Source organism: Poecilia latipinna, unplaced genomic scaffold (genome assembly GCF_001443285.1).
Source record: "Poecilia latipinna isolate Pla-1442-1.1 unplaced genomic scaffold, P_latipinna-1.0 Scaffold1189, whole genome shotgun sequence".
Lineage (NCBI taxonomy): Eukaryota > Metazoa > Chordata > Actinopteri > Cyprinodontiformes > Poeciliidae > Poecilia > Poecilia latipinna.
The window spans coordinates 87,816-110,867 of record NW_015113805.1 but is presented as its reverse complement, the minus strand read 5'-3'; the positions used below and the strand labels follow the sequence as shown (position 1 = coordinate 110,867).

Below are 23,052 nucleotides of genomic sequence, written 5' to 3'. Positions count from 1 at the left end.
AGGAGAGCACGTTTGGTCCCAATTGGAAGTCTGTGAACATTGTGGCATTCAGTGGGTCTGTGTGGATATTATGTAATGGCAGGAGAGTTGCACAGTGAGCTCATTAGTGATGGAAAACCTCCTTTGTTGGAGCTCAGCTTGTGTTGTTACATTTCTAGATGAAATACACACAGAGATCCAATTATTGACATCAGTCTCTGCATTTCTGTACACCACAGGTTATGTTGGGATGTGTTAGTTTAGAGCCAGTAGCTGTGACACAGAGAGAGAGAGAGAGAGAGAGAGAGAGAGAGGGGGAGAGAGAGAGAGAGAGAGAGAGAGAGAGAGAGGAAGAGAGAGAGGGAGAGAGAGAGCGAGGGAGGGAGGGACTTTGGCTGCAGACAATGCTGGTGTTTGTGCAGGGGCCCCTGAGTGGCGGCTGGCTTTCTCACATCGCTCTCGCTTGACTACCAGTTGCTGAGCTGAAAGGAAAGCGGACTTCTTCATCCTGATGAACTGACAGAGGAAAGGTAAGATTTTTTCCTGAACGTTGTCTCACTGCTGTGCATTTCGGAATCTATGTCCAGGTTTTTGTGGGAGCTGTATGTTGGCTTGGGTTGAGGCACCCTTGTCTGTGTTTTGGCAGAATCACTACTGTGTGTGTGAAAGGAAAGTTTTACTGAAAGACACTCAGTTTAAGGCTCCACTGGAAAAGACTGAGTTCAGCAGAGAACAATGATTATTATGGTAGGAAAGTTCCTGAAAGAGGAGGCGGTGGAGGCATTGGGAGGTGATGCAAAATGCTTGTGTTACTAAAGGATAGAGCGAAGATTTACGACGGTAAAAATAGACAGAATGGAGGTGGAAGGATTAAGAGAGGAAGATTAATGAGTGTGAAGGGAAAATAGAAATCAGAGAAAAAGATGAAGCTAAGAAAGCAGGAGAAAATCCTTACTGTCCGTCACGCATTTCTCAAAAAAGTCTTAAAACTAACCAAACGTCAGACTGTTTAAACCTTTATTTGCACGTCCTGTTTGGTTATCTGTTTTAGAAAGTGCAGTTAAATGACAGCGACACACCTTCCAGCTCTGCCCTCCTTGTTGGACGAAATCCTTTCCAGCTGACAGATTAGAGACACTAAAGATACTAAAGTTTGACAGGATTTGCAACTGAAGTCGTATGAATGAGTTTCAGAAAGCATAAAAACCTGACAGTACGAACCTGCAGGTAACTAACGGCAGGGCTTTGCAGAACAATAAGTGTGTGTTTTATGTAATCCATGTGACTGATTGTGTTTTGTGCGCCCAGACAGAGAGATGGAGGTCTGAAGTTGTGTCCAGCTTTTCTGCTTTTCTGCACCTCAAACCAAATTCATCATCCAGCTGTCGAGCAGCATATAAGAGGGTGTCCGCCCAGACTGCATTTCTCAGCTGAATAAATCAGCTGGGACGGGATTATAGCACGTGAGAGCTGAAAAAAACACCTGGAGGGCGACAGGTGGAGAGTTGGAGCTGGGTAAAGAGCCCCGAAACCACCAACATGGGAGACAAGAAGGTCAGGTAAGAAGCTGTCTGCTTCACTCAGCTTAGGACAAAGTCCCTCAGTGTTTTCTGGAGCAATATACCAAAATATAGTTTATTTTTTCTCAGCAATTACAAACTCTATTTCAAAAATCTTGGTACCAAAATAAAGCAAACAATTAGGAAACTCCACCAGAAGTGTAAACATCACAGCAGCTGCTATAGTTGAAAGAAATGAGGATGGAATATTAAATAATTTGGATTTTTTTGCATTGTACAATACCTTTCAGAAATACCATAAGAAAAGTACAAACGTCTGGAAACCACAGCTGTGCACAGACTGATGCAGCTGCGCTAAACTGAAGCAAACCTACAGACGTTGTAGAAAGGAAAGCCTAGGCCTTTGTTTCCAACAAAACTGGAGGTTTTTCATGAGATTTTTTTTTATCAAACTAAATTCAAAAATATTTTATTGATCCCAAAGGGAAGTTAAATTCTGTTGTGGCTCATATTAATTCAAATTATTCAAACAGTTATTGCAGATAGTGATGGCTGTTGGCAGGAAAGCTCTTGTGTGGTTAGGACAAGGGTGTAAGAAAATGGATGGATGGATGGAAAAAATTAAACAAAATATGTACTTTTTTGGCACTACCAGAGCTCCACACGATGTCTTTTGATGAAAGTTACTGATGTCTGTCCAGCAACCCATAAATGCTTCCTGCTCAACTCAAATGCTCCAAAGGTTTTTATCAGCTTCTAGCCAACGGCCTGTCGTTTCCATGGATACCAAATGTGTTTATGTTCAACTGGGGGAGATGAAACAATGAGTGAAGGAAAAAGGTTAAAATCTGCCCCTGGAACTGGCAGCGTGGCCAGTCTTAATGTTTATACTTTACATGGTGCAGTCCAAGTTTTCATTTCATTTCTGCATCTGTGTGTGTGTGTGTGTGTGTGTGTGTGTGTGTGTGTGTGTGTGTGTGTGTGTGTGTGGCTGATCCCTTTCAGTCTCCCTGCTAAGCTGATTAACGGGGGCGTGGCGGGCCTGGTTGGTGTCACATGTGTGTTTCCTATTGACCTGGCGAAGACCCGCCTACAGAACCAGCAGGGCGTCCAGGTCTACAAGGGAATGTAAGTGGGGTTTCCTCCGCAGGCGTAATCTGCTTCTGTAACTGATCTGCCCAAACAGACGGAGATGGGCTGCCTGTTTTTACCCAACGGGATGATTTATTTAACACGACTCCTTATATTAAAACAGATCTCTCTTCCTCCAAACATTAACGATGTCTGAGCTACATCTCCTCCAAATGATGCTAGACATTTATCAAGCTTAGATTAGTTATCAGTGTGGATGCCTTTCTGGTAATGAGGCAAACGTGCAAAATATTTTGTACATTTTGAAGTTACAGTTATGTATCCATTGTCTTAAATATTTCACGCCAAGTTTAGTTTTTGTCCAGTTTATTGTGAAGCAGGAAAAAATCAGAGTATAACTTCAGCGTTTTTAGTTGAAAACAGAAACATTTTTGGCCCTCTAGTATGGAATGCTGTTTGTAACGTTATTCAGTCAAAAATTAACACTGACGATTTAGGTTACTTAACCCATCATAAGAGCAATAAAAATAGGGATGAATTTATCAGTCATATTTTCACCATATGATTAATTCACTTATTTATAAACAGCAAGATATAAAACTGAACATTCAATTATTAAGCTAAATATTTAGCTTAGTTTGAAGCTAAGGATTTCGCTTTAGCTACTATCCAGAACAATCCTGGAGTAAAAATCTGTTGGATGCTGCAGAAGAGCTGAGACTCGGGTTTAGGTTCCCCTTCCAGCAGGACGACCAGCCTGAACAAGCAGCCAGAGACATTATGAGACAGTTTGAACCAAAGCAGATGTATCGGTTAAAATGGCCTAGTTAAAGTCCAAGCATGAATCTAAATGAGAATCTGTGGAAACACTTGAAAATCGATGCTCACAGACACTTTCCATCCAATTTTACTGAGCTTGAGATGTTCCTCCTTCTGTAATAATACTGTGTTCATAAACACATTTCTGTTTTTATTTCCCAACTTATTTTTCAAACATCTGAACTGATTTGACCAATAAAGCTGATTCTGAATCTGAAGAATGTGCGAAGTAATCCTCAGTCTGCAGCGGTTAAAGCTGGTGGAGGTCAGTTTATTCTGCAGGTTCTGCTACGAATACAAGATTATGTTCAGGAATTTGCTTTGGCAGGAAACCAGAGGTAAATCAGGACAAAACTATGACTTTTAAACTTAAATGTATTTACAAAAACGTGATCACTTTTTCCCAAACTTCCTGGTTTTGTTTTGTTGTCATGGTAACTGGAACCACATCTACTTAGTGAAATATACTCTAAAGTATGAACACAAATCTGCTTATATTTGCTGTATTGAAACTTGGCTAAATACAGGAAGTGTTTTCAAATGAAGACTGATCCAAATCCTAAAGAACAGATAAAATATATTTATTCAGTTTCCTTCAGTTAAATAATAGTCTGGATGTCTTTCATTTAAAACAATCCAAAAACCATTTGAAGCTACAATCCTGTTTCTACAAAAAAAATCTCATTATTTGCTTAATCAGACAGTTCATACTTGTTTTATTGTTGAGTAGGTAAAAATAACCACTATATTTTTGATGATTGTACTTTTTAAAAATGATATTTTGAGTTGACAGAAGGTTTGGAAATCTGTGAGGTTTGTGTTGAAGTCACAAAGGGAAGCTGCTCTAAACTCAGTCAAATCTTTGTTTTTATGATGATATTAACACTTACAGCTCAGATTATTTCACATTCGCTCATATTATCAGAGGTAAAGATGAGTAGAGAACAGAAAAGCAGAGGCGGTGTCCTTAAGCAGCACAGCGACCCAGAGGCTTGATCAGCACACATCTGCTGGCCGGGCGTGGCCGTCCTGTTGTGCTCTGCAGCCTGTGGGTTTCCTGTGACTCATACATGGAAAATATCTGGGATAACTTCTCTGCAACACAGTCAGACACCATTTTCTCAACTTCTTCACTTTAAAACAGCCAGGATTGCTTGAAAGCTACCCAAAAACCCAAATGTATCAGTATAAATGAAGGAATAAGACTGCTAATTCAACCCTTTGCAGAATATGTTGTAAACATAAAGTGATGAGAAATGTAATGGCTGTTTTTGTTGTTCTAAAGGTTTGACTGTCTGGCAAAGACGGTGCGAGCAGAGGGCTATTTCGGATGCTACCGAGGTATCTAATCCACAAAACTACGATGTTGTTGTCCTGCAGAGCTCAACTCTTTTTACGGTGATAACCGGTGAACCATCTGTGCTCTGTGGTGACCCCCTAAGCTGCTGCTCTTTAGGCCTGTTTCTATTTGTGGAGACAAACATTAGCCTGTTTGTTGTTTCCAGGAGCAGCCGTAAACCTCACACTAGTTACGCCAGAAAAAGCCATCAAACTGGCCGCCAACGACGTCTTCAGACAAAAACTCTCAAAGGACGGGTAATTTATCTTCTCCTCGTCATTTGATGCATCAACACTGAAACGTTTGAAGGGAATTAATCAGACCAGTTTTACTTGTGGAAAATTTCTAAATGTTGCTTGCAAATTTTTAAATTATGTAAATCCATTTCTGTGGAAGCCCATTTCCACCAAGAAAGACAAATAAAAGGAAGCAATAATTACTGGAATAAAACTCATAAGTAGGACTTTTATTCTTGTAATTAGAACTTTAAAACTGAATTGTGACGTTTATTCTCATAATGATGAATTCTATTCTCACAATTAAGATTTTAAAACCGGTCATTATAAATTTTATTCTCATAATTACAACTTTAAAACTCTGAATTTTGACTTTTATTCTCATATATAAATGTCATTCTTGGAATTGTGACTTTAAAACTCATAATTATCCTGGCGGTCTTTTGTTTTTTCTCTCATGGCAGAAATGGGCTTCCATACGTAATGCATGCAGTTTTAGTGTAATTACCAGTCCAACTGACTTACTGGGAATGTGGTAACACACTGCTTTGCCCCAGGCATTTGCCCCTGTGGGGGGAGGTCCTGGCGGGGTGCGGGGCAGGGACCTGCCAGGTGGTCGTCACCACTCCTATGGAGATGCTCAAGATCCAGCTGCAGGACGCAGGACGGCTGGGTGAGGCTTTCAGGATTTTCCCAGAATCGGAGGAATCGGAGCCCAGGAGTCTCTGCTTCCTGACCTCGGGTGTTTTCTGTTTCCAGCCGCACAGCGACCCGTGGCAGCTCCAACCCAGGCGGCGGCGGCTCCCGGTCCGGCGCCGTCGCTGGTGGCCCCGGCGGCGCGGCGGCCCTCGGCGACCGGCATCACGGCGGACCTGCTGAAGACCCGCGGCCTGGCCGGCCTCTACCGGGGCGCCGGCGCGACCTTGATGAGGTCAGAGCAAAGACCCGCAACGAAACGCTGAGGAAAAGTTTTCACACCCTCACAGATTTCTGCTGCTGTTGCTTCGTTGATCCACAAAAAACAGTAAAAATCTGTAAATCTGTTATTTTAAAGCAAAGTTTACATTTACAGGTGGTGCATTCATATCCCTGCAGATTTAGGTTTAGAATAATCTTCTAAATCAGAGGTCTTCAACATGAGGGTGGCAACACATCAGTGGTCGCAGAAGGACTGGAGAGGGGTCATGAGATTTCTGATTATTTACAAATAGTTATGCATGTAAATTCAAAGAATTGTCTTTAAATACATATTAACATGAACCCAACACGTAACACACATCTAAAATGACATGAAATGATGCATTTCAGTCCGAAATTAAGCAACAGTCTCTTCATTATGTTCTGTTTTTATGCAAAATAAAACTGTTTGTCAGAGTCATTATAAGCCTTTTGATTTGATAAGCCTATTATTCTCTGAGCATCTCTGTTGTTACTGATCCAGTTTCTGACTATCCAACTCTGCCTGGAATATTCTCTGATCAACCAATCAACACTGATCAATAGAGTCCTGCAGCTATGTCTGGTTGTTACGCTGCTGAACTGGTTCATCTCTCATCACTCCATCGGGTTTTTCTTTCCAACTTTTCTAATGCTTCTTTGCAGGGATGTACCCTTCTCTATGATCTACTTCCCTCTGTTTGCCAACCTTAACGCTCTGGGCCGGCAGAGCGCAGGGGGCCAGGCGGATGTTCAGGCCCAGGCGCCGTTCTGGCAGTCCTTCGTGGCCGGCTGCTCCGCTGGCTCGGTGGCAGCGGTGGCCGTCACGCCGCTGGACGGTGAGCAACTTTACGCTGATCAGTATGCTACATGGACACATACAGTGCATTACAACTTTAAACTTAAATGTGTTTTAATAGGATTTTGTCACAAACCATGTGTGAAAAAGCACATGATAGAAAGTGAAAGGAAAATTATGTTATAAATGAAAATCTGAAAAGTACAGTGTGTATCCATCCCTCGAGTCAAACTTGTAAATTTCAATTGTAATCTATGTAATAATTGCTTAGATTTTATTAATGGCATTTCTTTACATAGGAACTCTTCTATTTGAGAGTTTCTGGTACATCCGTAAATCTGACGCACAAGCTACATCCGCCCACAGCGATGGACAACGAAGCTGCTTCTGCTGGACCACTGGGGTTAATGTCTGGTTCTAAACTGATCTGATGGGACGATGGGAAACACTACTGTTGTGTTCAAGGAGTTAGCCATCAGCAAAGCTCCTCCAGCCTAAAATAGCATCTCAATGCCAAACATGCAGCAGTTAACGCTAATGTCCATGAATGGTCAGGGTTCCTGAGACTCTGGAAAACACTTTGCTCCAATCTGATGGTTGAAGGCCAGATTGAAAACTATAAATACCTTCGTTGTTGAGCTCATTTAGCTATTTATTCAATAATTTAACAGCAAAAAAAGGGCTTTCAATTAAAAATGTTGCTTATTTTGTCTATAATTGTGATTAATTATAAACCCTTCAAAATCAAAAATACTTTATTGATCCCAAAGGGATATTAATTAACTTGATTCAAAATTGTAATCAAGTTTCAGCATTAATTTTGTGCATCTCTTTACAGACTTTGCATTTTTAGAGACATTTTGTTCATTTTTCTTTGGAAAACAGGTCAAACTCAGTCAGATCGGATGGAGAACGTCAATGAAGACCAATTTATATATCTGTACATTTTTATACTGCAAATAGTATAAAACAGAGTAATTCTGCTTTAAATGTTCACAGTGATAAAGACTCGTCTGCAGACCCTGCAGAAAGGCGAAGGGGAAGACTCGTACAGAGGAATTGTTGATTGCACAAAGTAAGACTGCAGAGCAAAGAGCTTCACGGCTCCTTCCTGCATCTCTCTTAAAACTGAAGTGACAGTTTCAACAAACATGTAATAAAAATCTATGTTCTCATAAAAGTTACACACTGCAGCTTTAAGTCGTCCTTTCTCTGAATTTTCCAGACGCATCATGAGGCGGGAAGGACCGTCGGCGTTCCTGAAGGGCGCGGCATGCCGGGCTCTAGTCATCGCTCCCCTCTTCGGCATCGCGCAGGGCGTCTACTTCCTCGGGTTCGGAGAGGCGGTTCTGGGTTTACTGGGATAACAGCGACTGGTGGCGGTGAAGGAGAAGACAAAGAAGGAGAATCCCAGCTTCATTCTCCAGAAAAATGGAGTTTCTCTGGTTTCACCGCCTGGCAGTGAGGTTCTGATGGGTAACCAAGGTCCGGAGTAACTAACCCCAGTCCAGGTGTTCCCTTCACCTGAGGGAGGGAGGATTCTCCCGCTGGCTGTAAAGAAAGAACTGCTGGATATTTTTACAGCTGCTAAACTAAAATGCCTGACAGTGTGAGCGTTTGAATTTCAGGAAGTGACCCATTTACTTCATATCTGAAACGACCCGATGCTTAAAGCAGCAGCTCCGTTACGCATTCCTCCCACTCCTTCCTGTAGGTCACAGTAGTAATCTGGTCTTCTGATTAAATCTCTATAATCTCTATAAGGTCATTTGTTAATCTGATGGTAATCCCTTTAATCCCTGTAATAGTGTACATTTCAATTTACAACACAGCTCACTTCCTGTTAAAAGGCCACAGGTTAGAGTGCAGGACAACACGCCGCCTTCCCGGGTTTTCACTTTAAATAAGAACAATAAAGATAAAGTTCCCTCCTTATTTATGGTTTGCTTCAAATAATGTGCGCACAACAACAAAGGACAATGCAATCAACGCCTTATCAATGCTGTTAGTTTTAAACTTTATAACAAGTTAAAGGATTTTGTTTTTAAAAAGCTAATCTGTGGAGTTACAGGTAATTTATGCCATGATGAAACATTTCCAACATCAGGGCGGTTCTCTAACCCTTCATATAGCTAGACAACTGGTGCCAAAAATTAATAAAACAATTCAAACTTTTTTTCTCACCAACATTAAATCAGAACCTTTTTTTGGTTTAGGTCAGTTAGGATTACCAACACTGTTTCTTTTTACTAAATGTCAGAATAAGGAGATAAAATCAATTAATTTAACAAATAAAACTGTTTAATTTGGAATGGAAACAGAACTGCTGTCCTCATCTTCACTTCAAAATAAGAGCATGAATATAAACTGAATTCAACTGAAAGTTCACAAAACAACAACCAAATAAATTAACATTTTAGAATTTATCCAGAAAAATTAATTCAGGAGAAGCTAAGTGCGCTAAATGTTTTCAAAGTTGGCAAAAGTCCTACATGAAAAAATAGTTCTGCTATCAGCACAATAGAGGATTAACAGAAGTCTGGCCAACAGCGAGCGCAGCAGTCAATAACCAAACTTTTTATAACTGAAAGTTTACAACCAACTAAGTATTTTATCAAGAAAAGTTAATTTAAGAGGCGCCAAGTACATAAAATCTTTTCAAAGTTAGCAAAAGCACTAAACAAAAAAACTAGCTGTGTCCAGTTCTCAAAGGTCAATTCACCACATTTCAGTTTAAATGAAGGAAAACCAGAAGCATGGCAGCAACTTCTGGTTGCTGCCTCAATCAGAAGGTGAGGCAGCAAAGAAATTGGACGGTAAATATTAAAAATATGCCTAATTTTTCTGTCATTTAACAAATAAAATGTAATTTTGTTAATCTTAACAGACAGAAAAGAGGAAAGGTTTACACAAATTTAGTGTCTTTTTACATAAATATCTGGTTTTTACTGCAACACAAACATGACTTAAGCTGAATTAACTCCATCCCATCAAGTGAAGATACTGACTGCTGGTAACATCCCAACAAAACCCCACTTTAAAACTACTCCATTAGCTGTAAATGGTAATACTTTGCTAGAATTCAAATTTAGACAGGAGAGTTTTAAATCTTAGACAGAAGCAGGGTAGTAAGGCGCCTCGTCTTACCAACCGCCAACACTTAAAGCCACAAGGTGGCGCTAAGAGGTCGTTTGTTTTTACATTTTAATACCAGACAGATGTGTTTCCATAGCATACAGTACTACCTTTCTTCTGTTTTGTAGAGAGAAAATAGCTGAAGAAAACTGTTTACACACTGTAAATAAAGAGATCTCCAACATGTTAAACTGTCTCCAATTTATTTCTTTTGGCTGTTAAACATCAAATAAACATAAAAATGTTTTCCAACAACATCAGCAGCAGATTTCACAGTTTAAGATCTCTTTGGGTGAGGTAAGGAGGAAATAAGAGCTACTGCTGTGTTACGTTTAAGCCCAGACGCTTTCTGAAAACACTGATCAGAGTTCAGTTTGACCTGAAAACTTGAATTGCTCTCCTGTGAGGAAGGTCAGGGGTCACCTGGACGTTTCCAGCGACGTTCTCCTCAAATTAATCCAAGAATCTGCGGTTGGGGTTGGAACCGAATAAGGTCTCTCTGATTTCAGGCATCATCTGGAAGAAAAAGGTGTTTCCCATGGCAGAGAGTCAGAAACAGGAGAAAACACTTCAGTAACTGCATCTAACCAACATCATGTGTAAAAAATTCATACCAAACTATGAATCAGACGCTTAACGCAGAGTATCAGGTTCAGACTAAGAAAACAAACTATTACAAGTAGAATAAAGATGAGAAAAAAGTTGTAAAATTATGAGTAAAAATGTTTTAATGAGAAAAAAAACGCTGATAGATTTATTAAGGTCTGACGTGATCAACTCAGCAAGTCTGTGGTTCTTTCTTCAAAAGAGAGAAATCGTTTCAAAATCCTGCAGCTAATAATTTAATGTTAAAGTATCAAAATACAACTACACAAGATGCTCAACATTTCACTCTTTTTTTTTTTTTTGTGTAGGAGTTTGCTAAAATTACTGTTATTCTCCCAAAATGATGATTTTCTTCAGATTACTTTTCATGTTACCTAGACTTTATTCTCATATTATTACAATTTTATTCTCGTTTAATTATGATTATTCCAGTAATATTACGACTTTGTAATTTAATTAAAAAACGGAACAGGCTGAAAATGTTCTGAAGTTTTCAGGTTTTTCCTACTGATGGAGTTATGCTGCCCCCTGCAGACACATAACAGAAACTGCATGCAATGATTTTACATAGAAATCCAAATTTCTGCACTTTGTTTAATGTATTATACCTGCTGTGCTACGAGATCCAGTCTGCTCTCCAGGGTGTTGGAAACCTTAATCTTTCCATTGTTGTTGTAGACTTCAACGCCGCCGCAGCTGTGGAAACGCAGGACAGATTTACTTTCACCAAACTCACCTGCAGCAGCCTCTGGTCCGCTGTGCTGCAGGTTTTAAATCTGGTTCCGAACAGCTGAATTACATGAGGAGATAATTAAATTCAAGCTATGATGGATTTCACCATCTTACATGTCTGATGGAAGGAAGTGATCCTGGTCAATCCGGACAGTTATGTTGCTCTTCACCGTCTCCTTGTAGACAGCGACGTTCTTGTTAACTGCAGCCTGCCGAGTCATCATAGCACACAGCTTTATTTCACCAACCCAAACCGTTACCATGGAACGGTTTGGGTTTTTGGTGAAGCAGAAAAGCTAAATTACCTGAACCATGTCTACATCCTGCTGTCGGCAGCGGATGGTGACTTTAGGCTCCAGCAGCTGGTAAAACCCCTAAAATGTAGAAATAAATAAAAAGAAACAGCTGTCAAAAAAACTAGAAAACGTTTTGGCAGTGGTGGGCACACTTATACTATTATTTTAGTGGCATTATTATTAGATCTGGTATTATTTTAAATCTATTTTGTAATTTAGTAAGAAACGATGTACTTTTTCCATATTAATTTTGCAAAAATATTCAACATCCAAAAGAAGGAAACGTATGCACCTTCTTTTCAGGAAATATCTTGTTTTTCTTTATTTCAAAATCTAAAAACAGAAATAAAATGTTCTTTAAAAATAACTAAATTTCTGCTATCAAACATTAAGTTCCCCTTTTTTAAAGGTCTTGAAACATTTGCGGCTTTAAACAAGTCTTGCTTAGCTGGACTGAAGGTTGTAAACGCCTTTAGCGTTAGCAGAACCAATGTTTACGATTAGCGCAGCTAACTTTTTATCTAGGGTCGCCTACCACTGCTCTTGGTGTAGCGTTACTTATTATCCTGAGCTCACCTGAAGCACCAGACCCTCCAGCAGCTTGGCGTACCTGTCCGGGTCTTTGGCGATGTCGGCGATTCTTTGGCGAGCCTCATTCAGCAGATCCTGAACATAAACACAAGCTGAAGGTTTTCAGACCCGCTTATCGGTAAATATTGTAGCTCAAACACTTCTGCACAGGGTTTTGGTGTTAAACAGTTTCTGCGTCCGTGTAGTACAGTTTTTCCTCAAACTGTGAGCGCCCCCTAGTGGTTCACAAGGTACTGCATGTAAGCGACCGTTGATCTGACGTGAGGTGAGCTTAAACAGTTGGGTGACCCAACGATGGTGTTGAGAAGTAATAATGGATGAAACCGGGTCACTCAAAAGAAAAACTAAAGATGGAAAGAAAACATTGGCAGCCAAGTCAGACCTATACCATACCATACCAACTTTATTTATAAAGCACTTTAAAACCTGCTGAGAGTTTCGATGTGTCGTTCACCAGCAATTCGATTCTTTTGAACGGCTTATATTGCTCTGCTCGCACTTATTATTTTTCTTTAATTAAAAGTGAATTAAATGGAAAATAAATACAATTGACAAAAATGGGTGTCTAATTTTTATATTTAATAGGACAGAAGATTTCCGTTTCTGCCAAAGTAAATCAAGTCTATTTTTATTTTACTAAGCTTCTACATTACAAATAGCCCTAAAATGTTGTTAAATAGAGATTTCTCTTTAGATTTCCATGTGTTTGACATAACTGAATCCACACCTTCAGAATCTGTAAATACCTGAAAACACTGGCTGTGTTACCAAACAGCATCACCGTTCTCATTAGGATGAACAAAGAAAACAACAATAAGCGAGCTAAGAGAGCAATAATTTAATTTCAGGTTGCATTTATTAAGATGTTGTATAATTGCAGGGCAATTTAAGGCTAGGTGCGTTTTTGTTAAATGGTCCTCAGCCTAAGAAGGTGTTAGGATCTGACCGTCACCATGTCGTCTCGGGCCTTCAGCACCTTCAGCCTGGCTTGGTTCTTCAGTTGGGACATCTGGCTGAGGAGAGACAATTCCTGATAAGAACATCGCTCTGACTTCTCAGATTAAGGAACATAAACCTTAAAAACTCACATTTTCTTATGCTGTTCAATCTGCTTCTCCTTCTTCTCGTAATAATCCATGATTTTCACCCGATGGGTTTGCACCAGGCGGCCTTTTTCGATGTTAAACTCTTCGTCTCCCTGAAAGCAAACATCCCGGTCCGTTACGGGTCGCTGTGACGGAAGTGGTCCGCCTGAGCTGAACGTCCGTTACCTTCGCTAAGATCTCCTCGACTCGCTCGTTGGCCTCCTGCTCGATGAAGGCCATCATGTGTTTGATCTGCCGCCACAAGACACAAAACAGCTGAAACTCACACAAATGTTTAACCTCAAGTCTGAATCTTTCATTTATTCCAGTGGCAGTCAAGTTGAAAACTACCAATGAAATAAGCAACATTTTCAAATCAAAAACCCATTTGTTTCTGCTAAATTACTGAATAAATAGACATAAGAGCTCAACAACAGAAATACTTATAATTTTTAATCTGTTGCTCAGGTTTTTCAACCATCAGATTGGAGCAAAGTGTTTTTTAATCCATGATCATTCATGGAGATTCTTTGGCAATGTGAACATTAGCATTAGCTTCCACATGTTTAGCACTGAGATGCTATTTTAGCCTAGCATGGTTTCACAGATAGGCTAACTCCTTTTAGCACAACAACAGTATTTTCTAGTTTCAGATCGGTTCAGAAGCAGCTTCCATTGCTGCTGTTAGTGGATGTAGCCGTGCGTCAGATTTACAGATGTACCAGAAACACGTAGCGCTAACATTTTTTAATGACTTAAAAATCTGTGTAATTAATTTACCTAAATTAATGCATTAAGTCCTGGCCCAAGTTAAGTATTTGTATTTCCATACACATCCTGCTCCAGATGGAAACAGGGCAAATAAAAATGTCCTGATCTGTTCTCATCCTGCAGAAAGTGGGAAAAAAAGATTTGAAAAACAGCAGAGTCTGAATTTTTCTTTCCAAACTCAAACATTTACTGAATGAACTGGAAAATGCAGCTTTCCCGAGAGTCACTGAACTAATATTTAGTTTTATCAGCAGCACCGTTTCATATCTGTGCTGCGTGGAGTCAGCCGCTTCTGGCTCTGGTGGACCAGCTGTTCCAGCACAGGATGACTGGTTCCTCTGGATTTCCCTCAGAAACAGCAGGACAAAGAATCAGACTGGAGGCTCCATAAAGTTTATCTTACTGGTCTGGAAACAGGAAGCTGCTCCTCTCTGGGGTTGTGATCATTTAAAACACATTTCAGAGAACTTCCTTTTCTGCATTCTTTCAGTATCTTTGTGTTCAAACTGATCCCTGACCCATCCGAGGATTTATCCTGGAGACACAACTCTGGTTTATACAGCAAGTCTGAGGTGTTGAGCTTGAAAAGGAATGGTGAGAGTACAGTGCCCTGCGGTGCTCCTATGGTGAATAAACCCCAGTTAAAGTGATGTAGTTGTTTCACTCTTAATGATCTTCTCACCTTCTAAAACCTTTCATGTTGCTTTGATCAAATGGCACCAAATATAAAAACAGGCACAGAGAGCCTGATTCATCCTCTGGAAATAATTAGTCAGCATTTATTGTGCTTTATGGGATTGTCATATTGGATATTGTGATAATAAATAATCTGCAATACATAGTCCTCATATGATGTCACAATTCTGGGAACTTTGAAGCTGACAGCCATCTTGGTAGGCAGCCCTAACTAACTGTAATGACAGTTGATATGGAGTTGCTATGACAACAATAAACTAAACACAATCTTAGAACAAGTTCTCGCCTCGTTGCTAATTTCTAAACAATATGAGTACATTACAACTATTACACTTTATAATTTTTGAGTAGTCTACCAACTCCTGCATAATACAAAAATAAATATCAGTGATATTTACTGTAGTACTGTCGAACTAGTAAAATTAGCTTAGCTAATGTAGCTTTTATCTGCAAGCTAAGGCAGACATGCAGCCTACAAAGATGGCGGTTCTTAGGGAAATAGTAGTTCTTCTATGATATTTGGTCATACTGAAGTTGATTATGATTATGATTTTTTAAAAAGTATTTTAAGTATGTTTTTCCCCATTTTGTCCCATTTCAGTCTGACTTTCTGCATTCACTTATATCTTCTCTCTCCAATGAACCTTTAACTTATCAACAGGTTGGTTTATGTGACTCTAAACCTACCAGTGACTTTACTCTCACAGAAATATAAATGCAAACTAAATGCGGACTATTTTGATTATTAATATTGGACAAATTATTTAACATAACTGTACATACTGTTTATGGATGAAAATATTACTTATAGCATGCAAGTGTACACATCCATGTAAACAAACCCTGATAAATAAAACAAAAACCTTCAGAAAAACTGGAAACGGTGGAGACAGCTGTCAGATTCTTACGGTGGTCCGTTATGTTACAGGATGTTTGTGGAGTTTATCCACTGGAATAAAACACATTTAAAACGGGCAGTTTCATCCTCACCTGTTTCTGGACGTCGGCGTCGGTGAGCGCCATGTCTCTCCTGTTTTTTTTGTTTGTTTGTTTGTTTTTGGTAATTTTGAGCTTTAAAAAATATTCACGACCAACTTTTATACAGCAGCGAAGGAGGCACCGTCGCGAGCCCAACTAGCTTTTCTCCTCGAGTTTACGACACTGGACTTCCGGTCAAACTTTTTAAATTTGGCAACACAAGTAGAACGTGTTTATGCCCTTGTTTCAATTCATAACTATTTATTAGATTTTTTTTTCCCCTAAGTGTTTTACATGCTTTCATTTTACAGCAACACAAACATCTTTTTTTTAAACTAGCTGGAGGGCGTGGCCTTGATAAAATAAAGAGACAGAGCGTTAACCTGACGGCCATATTGGGAGTGACATCTTTGCTGAGTTCTGCAAAAATACAGTTATGCTGCGTTCCATTTACCTCCGAAGTCGGAATTTGCTACCTTTCCAGTTAAAAAGTCGAAGTTTCAACATGGTAGCACCCATTGATCTCTTCTGAACACAATTTTAAGCTTTACTTTCCTTGTATATACACCACTTTTAATTTGTTTAGTTAGAGTTGCAGGAACTTTCTTGTTATATTTATTTTAATAAATCGTACATATGTCTGGTAAAATAAACACCTATTCACCACATCTTACTACTGTTGATACGAGGAGCAGCCATTTTGAAAAGGGAAAAGCCTTACATGTCATAATTGGGGGTGGTCCCACTAGGAAATCCAACTTTGGAAGGTGTTCCACTTCATTTTTCAGAGGCCTATTAGGCTATGTACAACTGAAATGCAACAATTATATGGAGCTAAATTGGGGACGTAAAGTTTGTAAAATAAAAATGAAAATAAAAAAATTTAGAACAATCTTTGAAATTGAAAATAACCTTAAAATTCAATGCATTTTGAGACATTTAAAACCAAAATAAAATAAATGAAAGATGTTCAACAAAATTTTCACTTAATTTTTTTTTTTGTAAAAAACAAAAGAACATTAAAACAAACTTCATACACCCAATTTAGCTCCACATAGTTATACATAAAAGGTAAGGCATTAAAGGCTCTTCTGCTTCACATTGCACATCACATCAGTAACATATGATTTTTAAAAATCCAATATCCAATGATATAACTGATTACAGCTGGATTCTTTACAATGGCTTGAAAGAAATATTCTTGCAACTTCTAGTATTTTTTCCTCGCTTCTATAATAACAACAACAATGACAATAATAATAAGAATATTTGGATTTTATTGTCATACAAATACATATTAATATCTAAACATTTAGATTTTAAAGGGCCTTGTTGTCATCCCAACCAGACTTGTCCAGTTTGCCACTCACACAATGGTGGACGCCCTGATGCAGCTTCTAAATAGGCGCTTCTACACAGCGATTTTGGGTCGTGTTTTCACGCCATGGTGCATTCACTCAGGTCGGAAATATGTGGTAATATCGTTTTCAGAAAAAACACTAACTAACCAAAGAGCTTTGTGACACCTGATGATGAAAATACCACGCATTTCTTTTACACTCAATAATTTAATCAGTGTTATTTATGTGGTCAAGCTGTCATCAAAATTCAACAACAAAGATAAAATGATGTAAATTTATTGAAAAATTAAACAATTCAACTAATAAGAGCAACAAGACCATGTCTGTTTGAGCTGTACAAAACTCGGGGTTTTAAAATGAAGAGGGTTGAATGGATATGATCATCACTGTTTTCAGATCTTTATTTGTACTCAACTGGATTCCATATAAATCCCAATGAAGTACATTGAAACTTGTTGTAATTTGACAAAATGTGAAAAGTTTAAAAGTTTCAACCGTTAACCTACTTTAAAATAGTTAATAGCATTATTTATGGAGCACTAAGTAGGGCCATGGTGAAATCGGATGGGAGGAAAAGTTGATTCACGCGTTTTAAAAGCATTTAAATGTGGATAGTCTAGTGTACGAGATGTACCTGAATGCATCGTAAAGCCGTAAAACACTCTATAGAAGGGCAATGACATCAAACGGACAGAACAGGTGGAAAAACGGTGGGACATCTACACAACTGACTTTCACCGGGACCAAACGGTCCGAAGGATCCGCGTTATTTCCACTTATTTCCTCATATAAACCCAAGCCATACACGCTGTTTTGTGGCAAACGGAAGTTTTATATTGAAGAATTTCACAGGAAGCCCAGCGTTTTATTTTCGCGCGCTTGTGATCCATTCGGAGCACATTGTGTCCGGGAGTTTGTTGCTGCTGCTGCCAACCAGCGGTGGTCCGCTCACTACAGATACCGCTGCTGCAAGGGGGTGTGGGGTAAAACAGCGTCCAGCCTGGCGGTTGTCAGCATTTGGTTTCCTTCAGGACAAGGACGGTGAGAAAATGGCTCCCGCGGGACCGTTAGAAAGTTGCATTGAAGTTTTGTAATTTCTTGGCAGTTTAAAGGTGTAACGTTAAGCTAGCTAATGTAGCTTCCAAAGAGACTCAGGGCTTCCAGCAACGTTTGTACACTAAAAACGTGTTTTTCCTTTAAATATCAGACCTGTGCTGTTTGCATGTTGTTCACCAGATAATATTGATCTCTTATTGGTTATTGAAAATATGTTACACCACCGTGATACTGCTATTTAATGACAACGTAACCTGGTTTGATGCTGTTATAAAAGCTGTGTGTAATCTGAATAAATCATGTGTTTTTTTAGTCTAACTGAATTTGGGCAGCATAAAGTAGCTTGAGGTTTATTTTGACAGTTACACCGGAAGTGTTTTCATAGTTTAGTTAACTTGACATATTTTACCAGTCCGCGTGGTGTCACCTCGTTTGAAACGATCTAAAAAACAAAAACTATGAATATGTAGTTAAATAAGCAATTAATTTCATGACTTTGGAAATAAAAGTATAGTAGTTATTTAAATGTTTCAGTGCTTTTCAAAAAATAATAATAATTGTAAAAAAAAATCGTGATTTAATATTTAAACTCATTAAATGTTATTTTAAAAAGGACTTCGTTCATAGCTCAGTGTTGTGTTTCTGGATCTGGTGATAATTTAGCGGAAATGATAAATTATCACCAGGGGCAAAATGATAGGATAGGATAAATATATTAAAATTTGGACGTTTAACATCGTAAATGAATTTGGAAAAACATAAATAAAATAAATACCATATGTGTATTTTTTAAAATGTTTTTTATTAGTAGTATTATTACTTTTATTTACATTTTTTAAATTCACTAATTATTAAGCGAAATAAAAGGCGTTTCAACGTGTTGTTGTTATTATTATTATTATTATTTCAGAGTCCTTTGGTAAACTGCATCAATCTCCAGGGAGTCTTGTGATATTCATGCAATAATTTAAATAAAATTGTAATAAATATGTGAAATTGAGCAACAATTAGATTAATATGTAAATTGTTTCTTTAATACAAAATGTCAATAAAAATAATACTTTAAAAAAAACCTGTGAACAAAAATGTATGAAAATGTAACATAATAATATAAAAAATTAATTTAAGAATGGTTTTAATTTAATTAGTATGATTGAACATCATTGAATTTAATGGCTAGTTCTTGACTAATGTTAAATGATTTTATCATATAAAGAATACAATTTTGAATGAATTATAAAAATCCTATGTAGGTTTTTATGTAAGTCTCTAATAAAACATTTAAATAATGTAATAATCACATGGAACTTAAATAAACACACGTTTAAAAACAAACACCTACTGTGGATTCTTTTTAATTTTTAGACCTTTTTGTTATTGTTATTTAAAAGAAAACATGATTATTCAGAAGGCTGTATAACCTGGTCTCCATGACAACTTAAAAACGGTTTAATCTTCTCCAGGCCAGTCGTCCAGAGTTGACAGTAAAACTTGATGTGCCTGTGAATCTGAAACGTTGCAGTCATGACGTCCTCCGGTGCCTCGGCCGCTGTGCCTCCATGTTTCCACTACGAAACCAAATACATTGTGCTGAACTTCCTCAGAAAGCTGCCTGTCCACAGATCAAGGATCCCAACTACAGAGCTAGGTGAGAGGAACACTCGCTTGTGACGTTTGTCTTAGTAAACGACTAATTTATTGACTATTCTGACGAATCCAATGAAAAATAATCGTGTCTGTTCTGTAGTAACGACTAAAACTAGCTGAAGAAATATATAAAACATAAAATGCTGTCAAGAAGCAAATCAGCTCCTTATAGTTTTGTTTTTAAATAAAAAAATAATTCTGTTGTGTAAAATGCAAAATGATTCAAATGTTACTTTAAGTCTCAAGTTTGAAATAGGAAAAAACTTTACAAACAGATGTTTGTGTTGGCTATGCTACACACAGACCCGTTGCCATAGCAACTGACAACAACACCGCTAATGTTTCAAGATTCGACACCAAAAAACACTCAAACATTTCCCACACAATGAACAGAACATTCAGTTTGTTATAGTTTTGTTTTTAGGCTTGATGTTTATTCTGGAGTCATTAAGATTTTACTGTGGTAGCTTAGCTACCGCTGCTATTGGCTAAGCTAACACAGTGGTGGTTGACTGGCTAATTTAAGCACCTGATGATCTGTCAGAGTTGGTGTGTAGGTTGCCTTATTATTCTTGTTTTTTTAACTGAACCAAAACACTAAATTCTGCAGCATGTCTACTTGTTAAGGTTCTCATAGTCAAGCCAGCATAACTGACCTACTTTCCTCTCTCGGTTTTTTTTCTTAATTAAAACTTTGTCTTGACCATGTTATCTAGGTTTTGTAGTGTTGGCTATTAGTAGCAAAGCATTGCGTCCCTTTAGATATCATTTAAGATCTAGCTCGTTATGTTGGAAAATTCACTGCTAAAACCAATGCTAGTCATCGTAGCAAGGCAGTCTTTTTGCCCCCCAGCAGGAAGCCTGTGTGTGTGTGTGACGTCACACTGCAACATGTCTAAAGGCCGATGCAAACCGATATTTGGGCCAGGTCGGGCTAATAGCGCTTAGCATTTGTCAACAGCAAGGAATTTTATTTGCAGAATGATTTGCTGAATCATTGCAGCCTGGTGCATGCTCATGTAGCAGCAACTCAAAGTATTTTGAGTTGCTGGGCGTGTAGCCACCTGTTCTCCAGCCCAGTTTAGCTTCTCTAGCTTTGGCATGAAACTGCATTCAGTAGACATCTGAATCCACCTTCATCTGAGAGACTTTCAGCTCATCTGTATTCTCATTTAATGTCCAGACTGACGGAAATGTCTGCTTTATTTATTGAAATCGTACTTTGGGATTGTAGGAGTTATTTCCCCCCATTCCTGCATATTTGAACCCAAATCCTTAATTTCCCGCTGATGTTCTGGTTGCGGCGCTTCTCCGTGTTAAACTGCAGTGAAAGAAGCACAAACAGCTGCTTTTATTTTGCTTTAGGTTCATAAATCGAGTAGAAGAGAGGAGGTTTTGAGTTGCAGCACGTTTGAAAAACTCCAAATGACCGACTGATCCCTGCTTTCCGCTCGACCTGGTCCAGTTTCTGACAGCCTGTCATGAGTAATCATCGTAGGATTACTCTCACACCAGTAGACGGGCGGACAGAGCGGCCTGACCGGCTGCCTGCTGAGGCAGCAGAGCAGCCCGGCGCTGAGCCTCCTGGCTAAACGGGACAAAGGGGAAATGAGGGAGGCCGCTTCTCAAAAACTAAAAAAAAAGACAGATTTTATTTATCTTTAGCTTTTATTTTAATCAGTTGCTATTGTCCTTTTGTGTTGGTGGTTCTGATTGGGTCTGTTTTTAAAGTTTTGTTCATTTTCTGGTTTGCTGTTTGGACAATTATTATTGGGAAGGATATTTTTCTCTTACTTTTTACTTTTGGATAGTGTTACTATGACGACAAAGTGTTATTTCTACAACTAGAAACAGCTGATTAGCATCTCAGAAGCTCAGATAATATCTGAACTTTGACCCCAAATCCCAGAGGACTTGCAAAGATGACCACAGAAAGAGAGAACAAGGTTCAAACCATCTCTGCAAGTCTTTCTAACAACATAAACAGGAGATTTAAAGCAGTGGCTAAAGCAAAGGGGGTGGATCAGCAGAGCTAGCCTGTAATGATCACAGTGTTATCCAGGATGTTACCAGCTGCATTCCATTTGCAAATGAGCGGAAAACTTTGTCAATATTCTACTAATGTTGAAGAAACACAATTTCACAATTGTGGTGTTTCCATTAAAAAAGAAACAATTAAAATTCCACGTGAATAAGTCATTAAGCTACTTCCTGTTGTCTTCTTCTTCGTGGTTTGCCCCAGTAGCAACAGCTGGTTGTTGATCATGTGACTCGTGTAACATGGTGGAAACGTCTGTGTGAAATGAAAAGATGGACTTAAAAAGTTAGTTCCACTAATCTAAAGCGCTAATCATAAACATTAGCTACGCTAAAGTGCTAAACATTAGCTACGCTAAAGTGCTAAACATTAGCTATGCTAAAGTGCTAATCCAACATGGTATTTAGTGGAAGCTAATGCTAAAGCTCGAACCTCAACCATTAAACCTCGTTTGTTCGTTGTGTGCTTGCCTCTTGCTTAATAAAGTTCCTGTAAAAAAAAAGAGGAAATAGAATCGCTGTGTAAACAAATGTCAAAATAAGAGCATAAATATAAACTTCTAACTACTTGAAGGATTCTTAAGTCGATAAGCAAAACTTCAACACAGACGTCAAACTTTATTCAAAAGAAATAATTTAGGCAGAACTAAGTGCGCTGAACGTTTTAAAGATTATTAGCGCGTTAGCGGGAGTTTGCCCAGCTGGTGTGAAACCTCCTCGCCTCGTACGGCTGGTTACACCTCTGCTATTCGCCTAGAATGATTTACTCCCACATGAGCTGCGCTCTGAAGTCCTTCTGATGGGTTTTCCTCTCTGTTTTATTGGGAGTCAGCAGCTCCAGGGTCTCCTGCCTACAGAAAAACTCAATATTTGTTTATCAAACTGAGTGTAAAGTGTAAAATAAGGGTGCAGCCATCAGGGACTTTTCCATCCTACAGGGCTTTGCCAAATGATTCGTCCCTGTTTAAATTTTAAACAGGTACAAATCTCAGTAAAATTATTGATTATAATATGAGGAAATGTGAAGATAAACCAGTTTATTTATCAGATAAGATAATGGAGCAGAAACAAGGAATAAGAGGATTATTAACACTGACCTAACCCGCTCTTTAATATTCAGCAGATAAATGTAGGATAATATTTTAGTTGGTAGATACAGATTTAAAGCTGGTCCAGATTCTGATGTGTTAAGGAGACGCCCAGGATGAGTGGGAGAGGAGCAGACGGATGAAGCAGCAGATCGACGAGGAGCTGAAGCAGCTGGAGCAGGAAGTCAATGACTGTAAGTGTCTACTGTCTCAAGCCCCGCCCAACCTGCCCCGCCCAACCTGCCCCCCACTG

General features: G+C 38.8%; 3 protein-coding genes across 6 annotated transcripts in view; 2 read left to right on the top strand and 1 right to left on the bottom strand.

Moving 5' to 3' along the window:
- The first annotated feature begins 319 nt into the window (after positions 1-319).
- slc25a18 (solute carrier family 25 member 18) lies at positions 320-8,614 on the top strand. 2 transcript variants are annotated; one of them, XM_015053651.1, is made up of 10 exons: positions 320-509; positions 1,292-1,538; positions 2,505-2,627; positions 4,696-4,751; positions 4,916-5,006; positions 5,543-5,658; positions 5,745-5,916; positions 6,588-6,760; positions 7,720-7,795; positions 7,946-8,614. In XM_015053651.1, exons 2-10 carry the CDS (start codon positions 1,519-1,521, stop codon positions 8,085-8,087), a joined length of 969 nt encoding a protein of 322 aa, XP_014909137.1. In that variant the 5' UTR covers positions 320-509; positions 1,292-1,518; the 3' UTR covers positions 8,088-8,614. The 2 variants fall into 2 exon arrangements, with proteins under 2 accessions (XP_014909137.1, XP_014909135.1); XM_015053649.1 differs by having other exon boundaries at positions 1,288-1,538.
- A 1,222-nt stretch (positions 8,615-9,836) lies between these two features.
- atp6v1e1a (ATPase H+ transporting V1 subunit E1a) lies at positions 9,837-15,941 on the bottom strand. 2 transcript variants are annotated; one of them, XM_015053652.1, is made up of 9 exons: positions 15,623-15,941; positions 13,352-13,417; positions 13,169-13,278; positions 13,027-13,093; positions 12,066-12,155; positions 11,499-11,567; positions 11,308-11,402; positions 11,070-11,157; positions 9,837-10,371 (listed from the first exon to the last, which is right to left on the bottom strand). In XM_015053652.1, exons 1-9 carry the CDS (start codon positions 15,653-15,655, stop codon positions 10,309-10,311), a joined length of 681 nt encoding a protein of 226 aa, XP_014909138.1. In that variant the 5' UTR covers positions 15,656-15,941; the 3' UTR covers positions 9,837-10,308. The 2 variants fall into 2 exon arrangements, with proteins under 2 accessions (XP_014909138.1, XP_014909139.1); XM_015053653.1 differs by having other exon boundaries at positions 13,033-13,093; positions 15,623-15,655.
- Positions 15,942-17,654: 1,713 nt separating this feature from the next.
- The window catches only part of bcl2l13 (BCL2 like 13), a 26,673-nt gene continuing 21,275 nt past the window's right edge, over positions 17,655-23,052 (top strand). Inside the window, exons 1-3 of one of the 2 annotated variants that reach the window (XM_015053641.1) lie at positions 17,655-18,012; positions 19,491-19,675; positions 22,907-22,993. In XM_015053641.1, the coding sequence (XP_014909127.1) occupies positions 19,552-19,675; positions 22,907-22,993 (211 nt within the window). In that variant the 5' untranslated portion in view covers positions 17,655-18,012; positions 19,491-19,551. Of the gene's footprint in view, positions 18,013-19,490; positions 19,676-22,903; positions 22,994-23,052 lie in introns of both variants that reach the window. The other variant, XM_015053640.1, reaches the window with a different exon arrangement.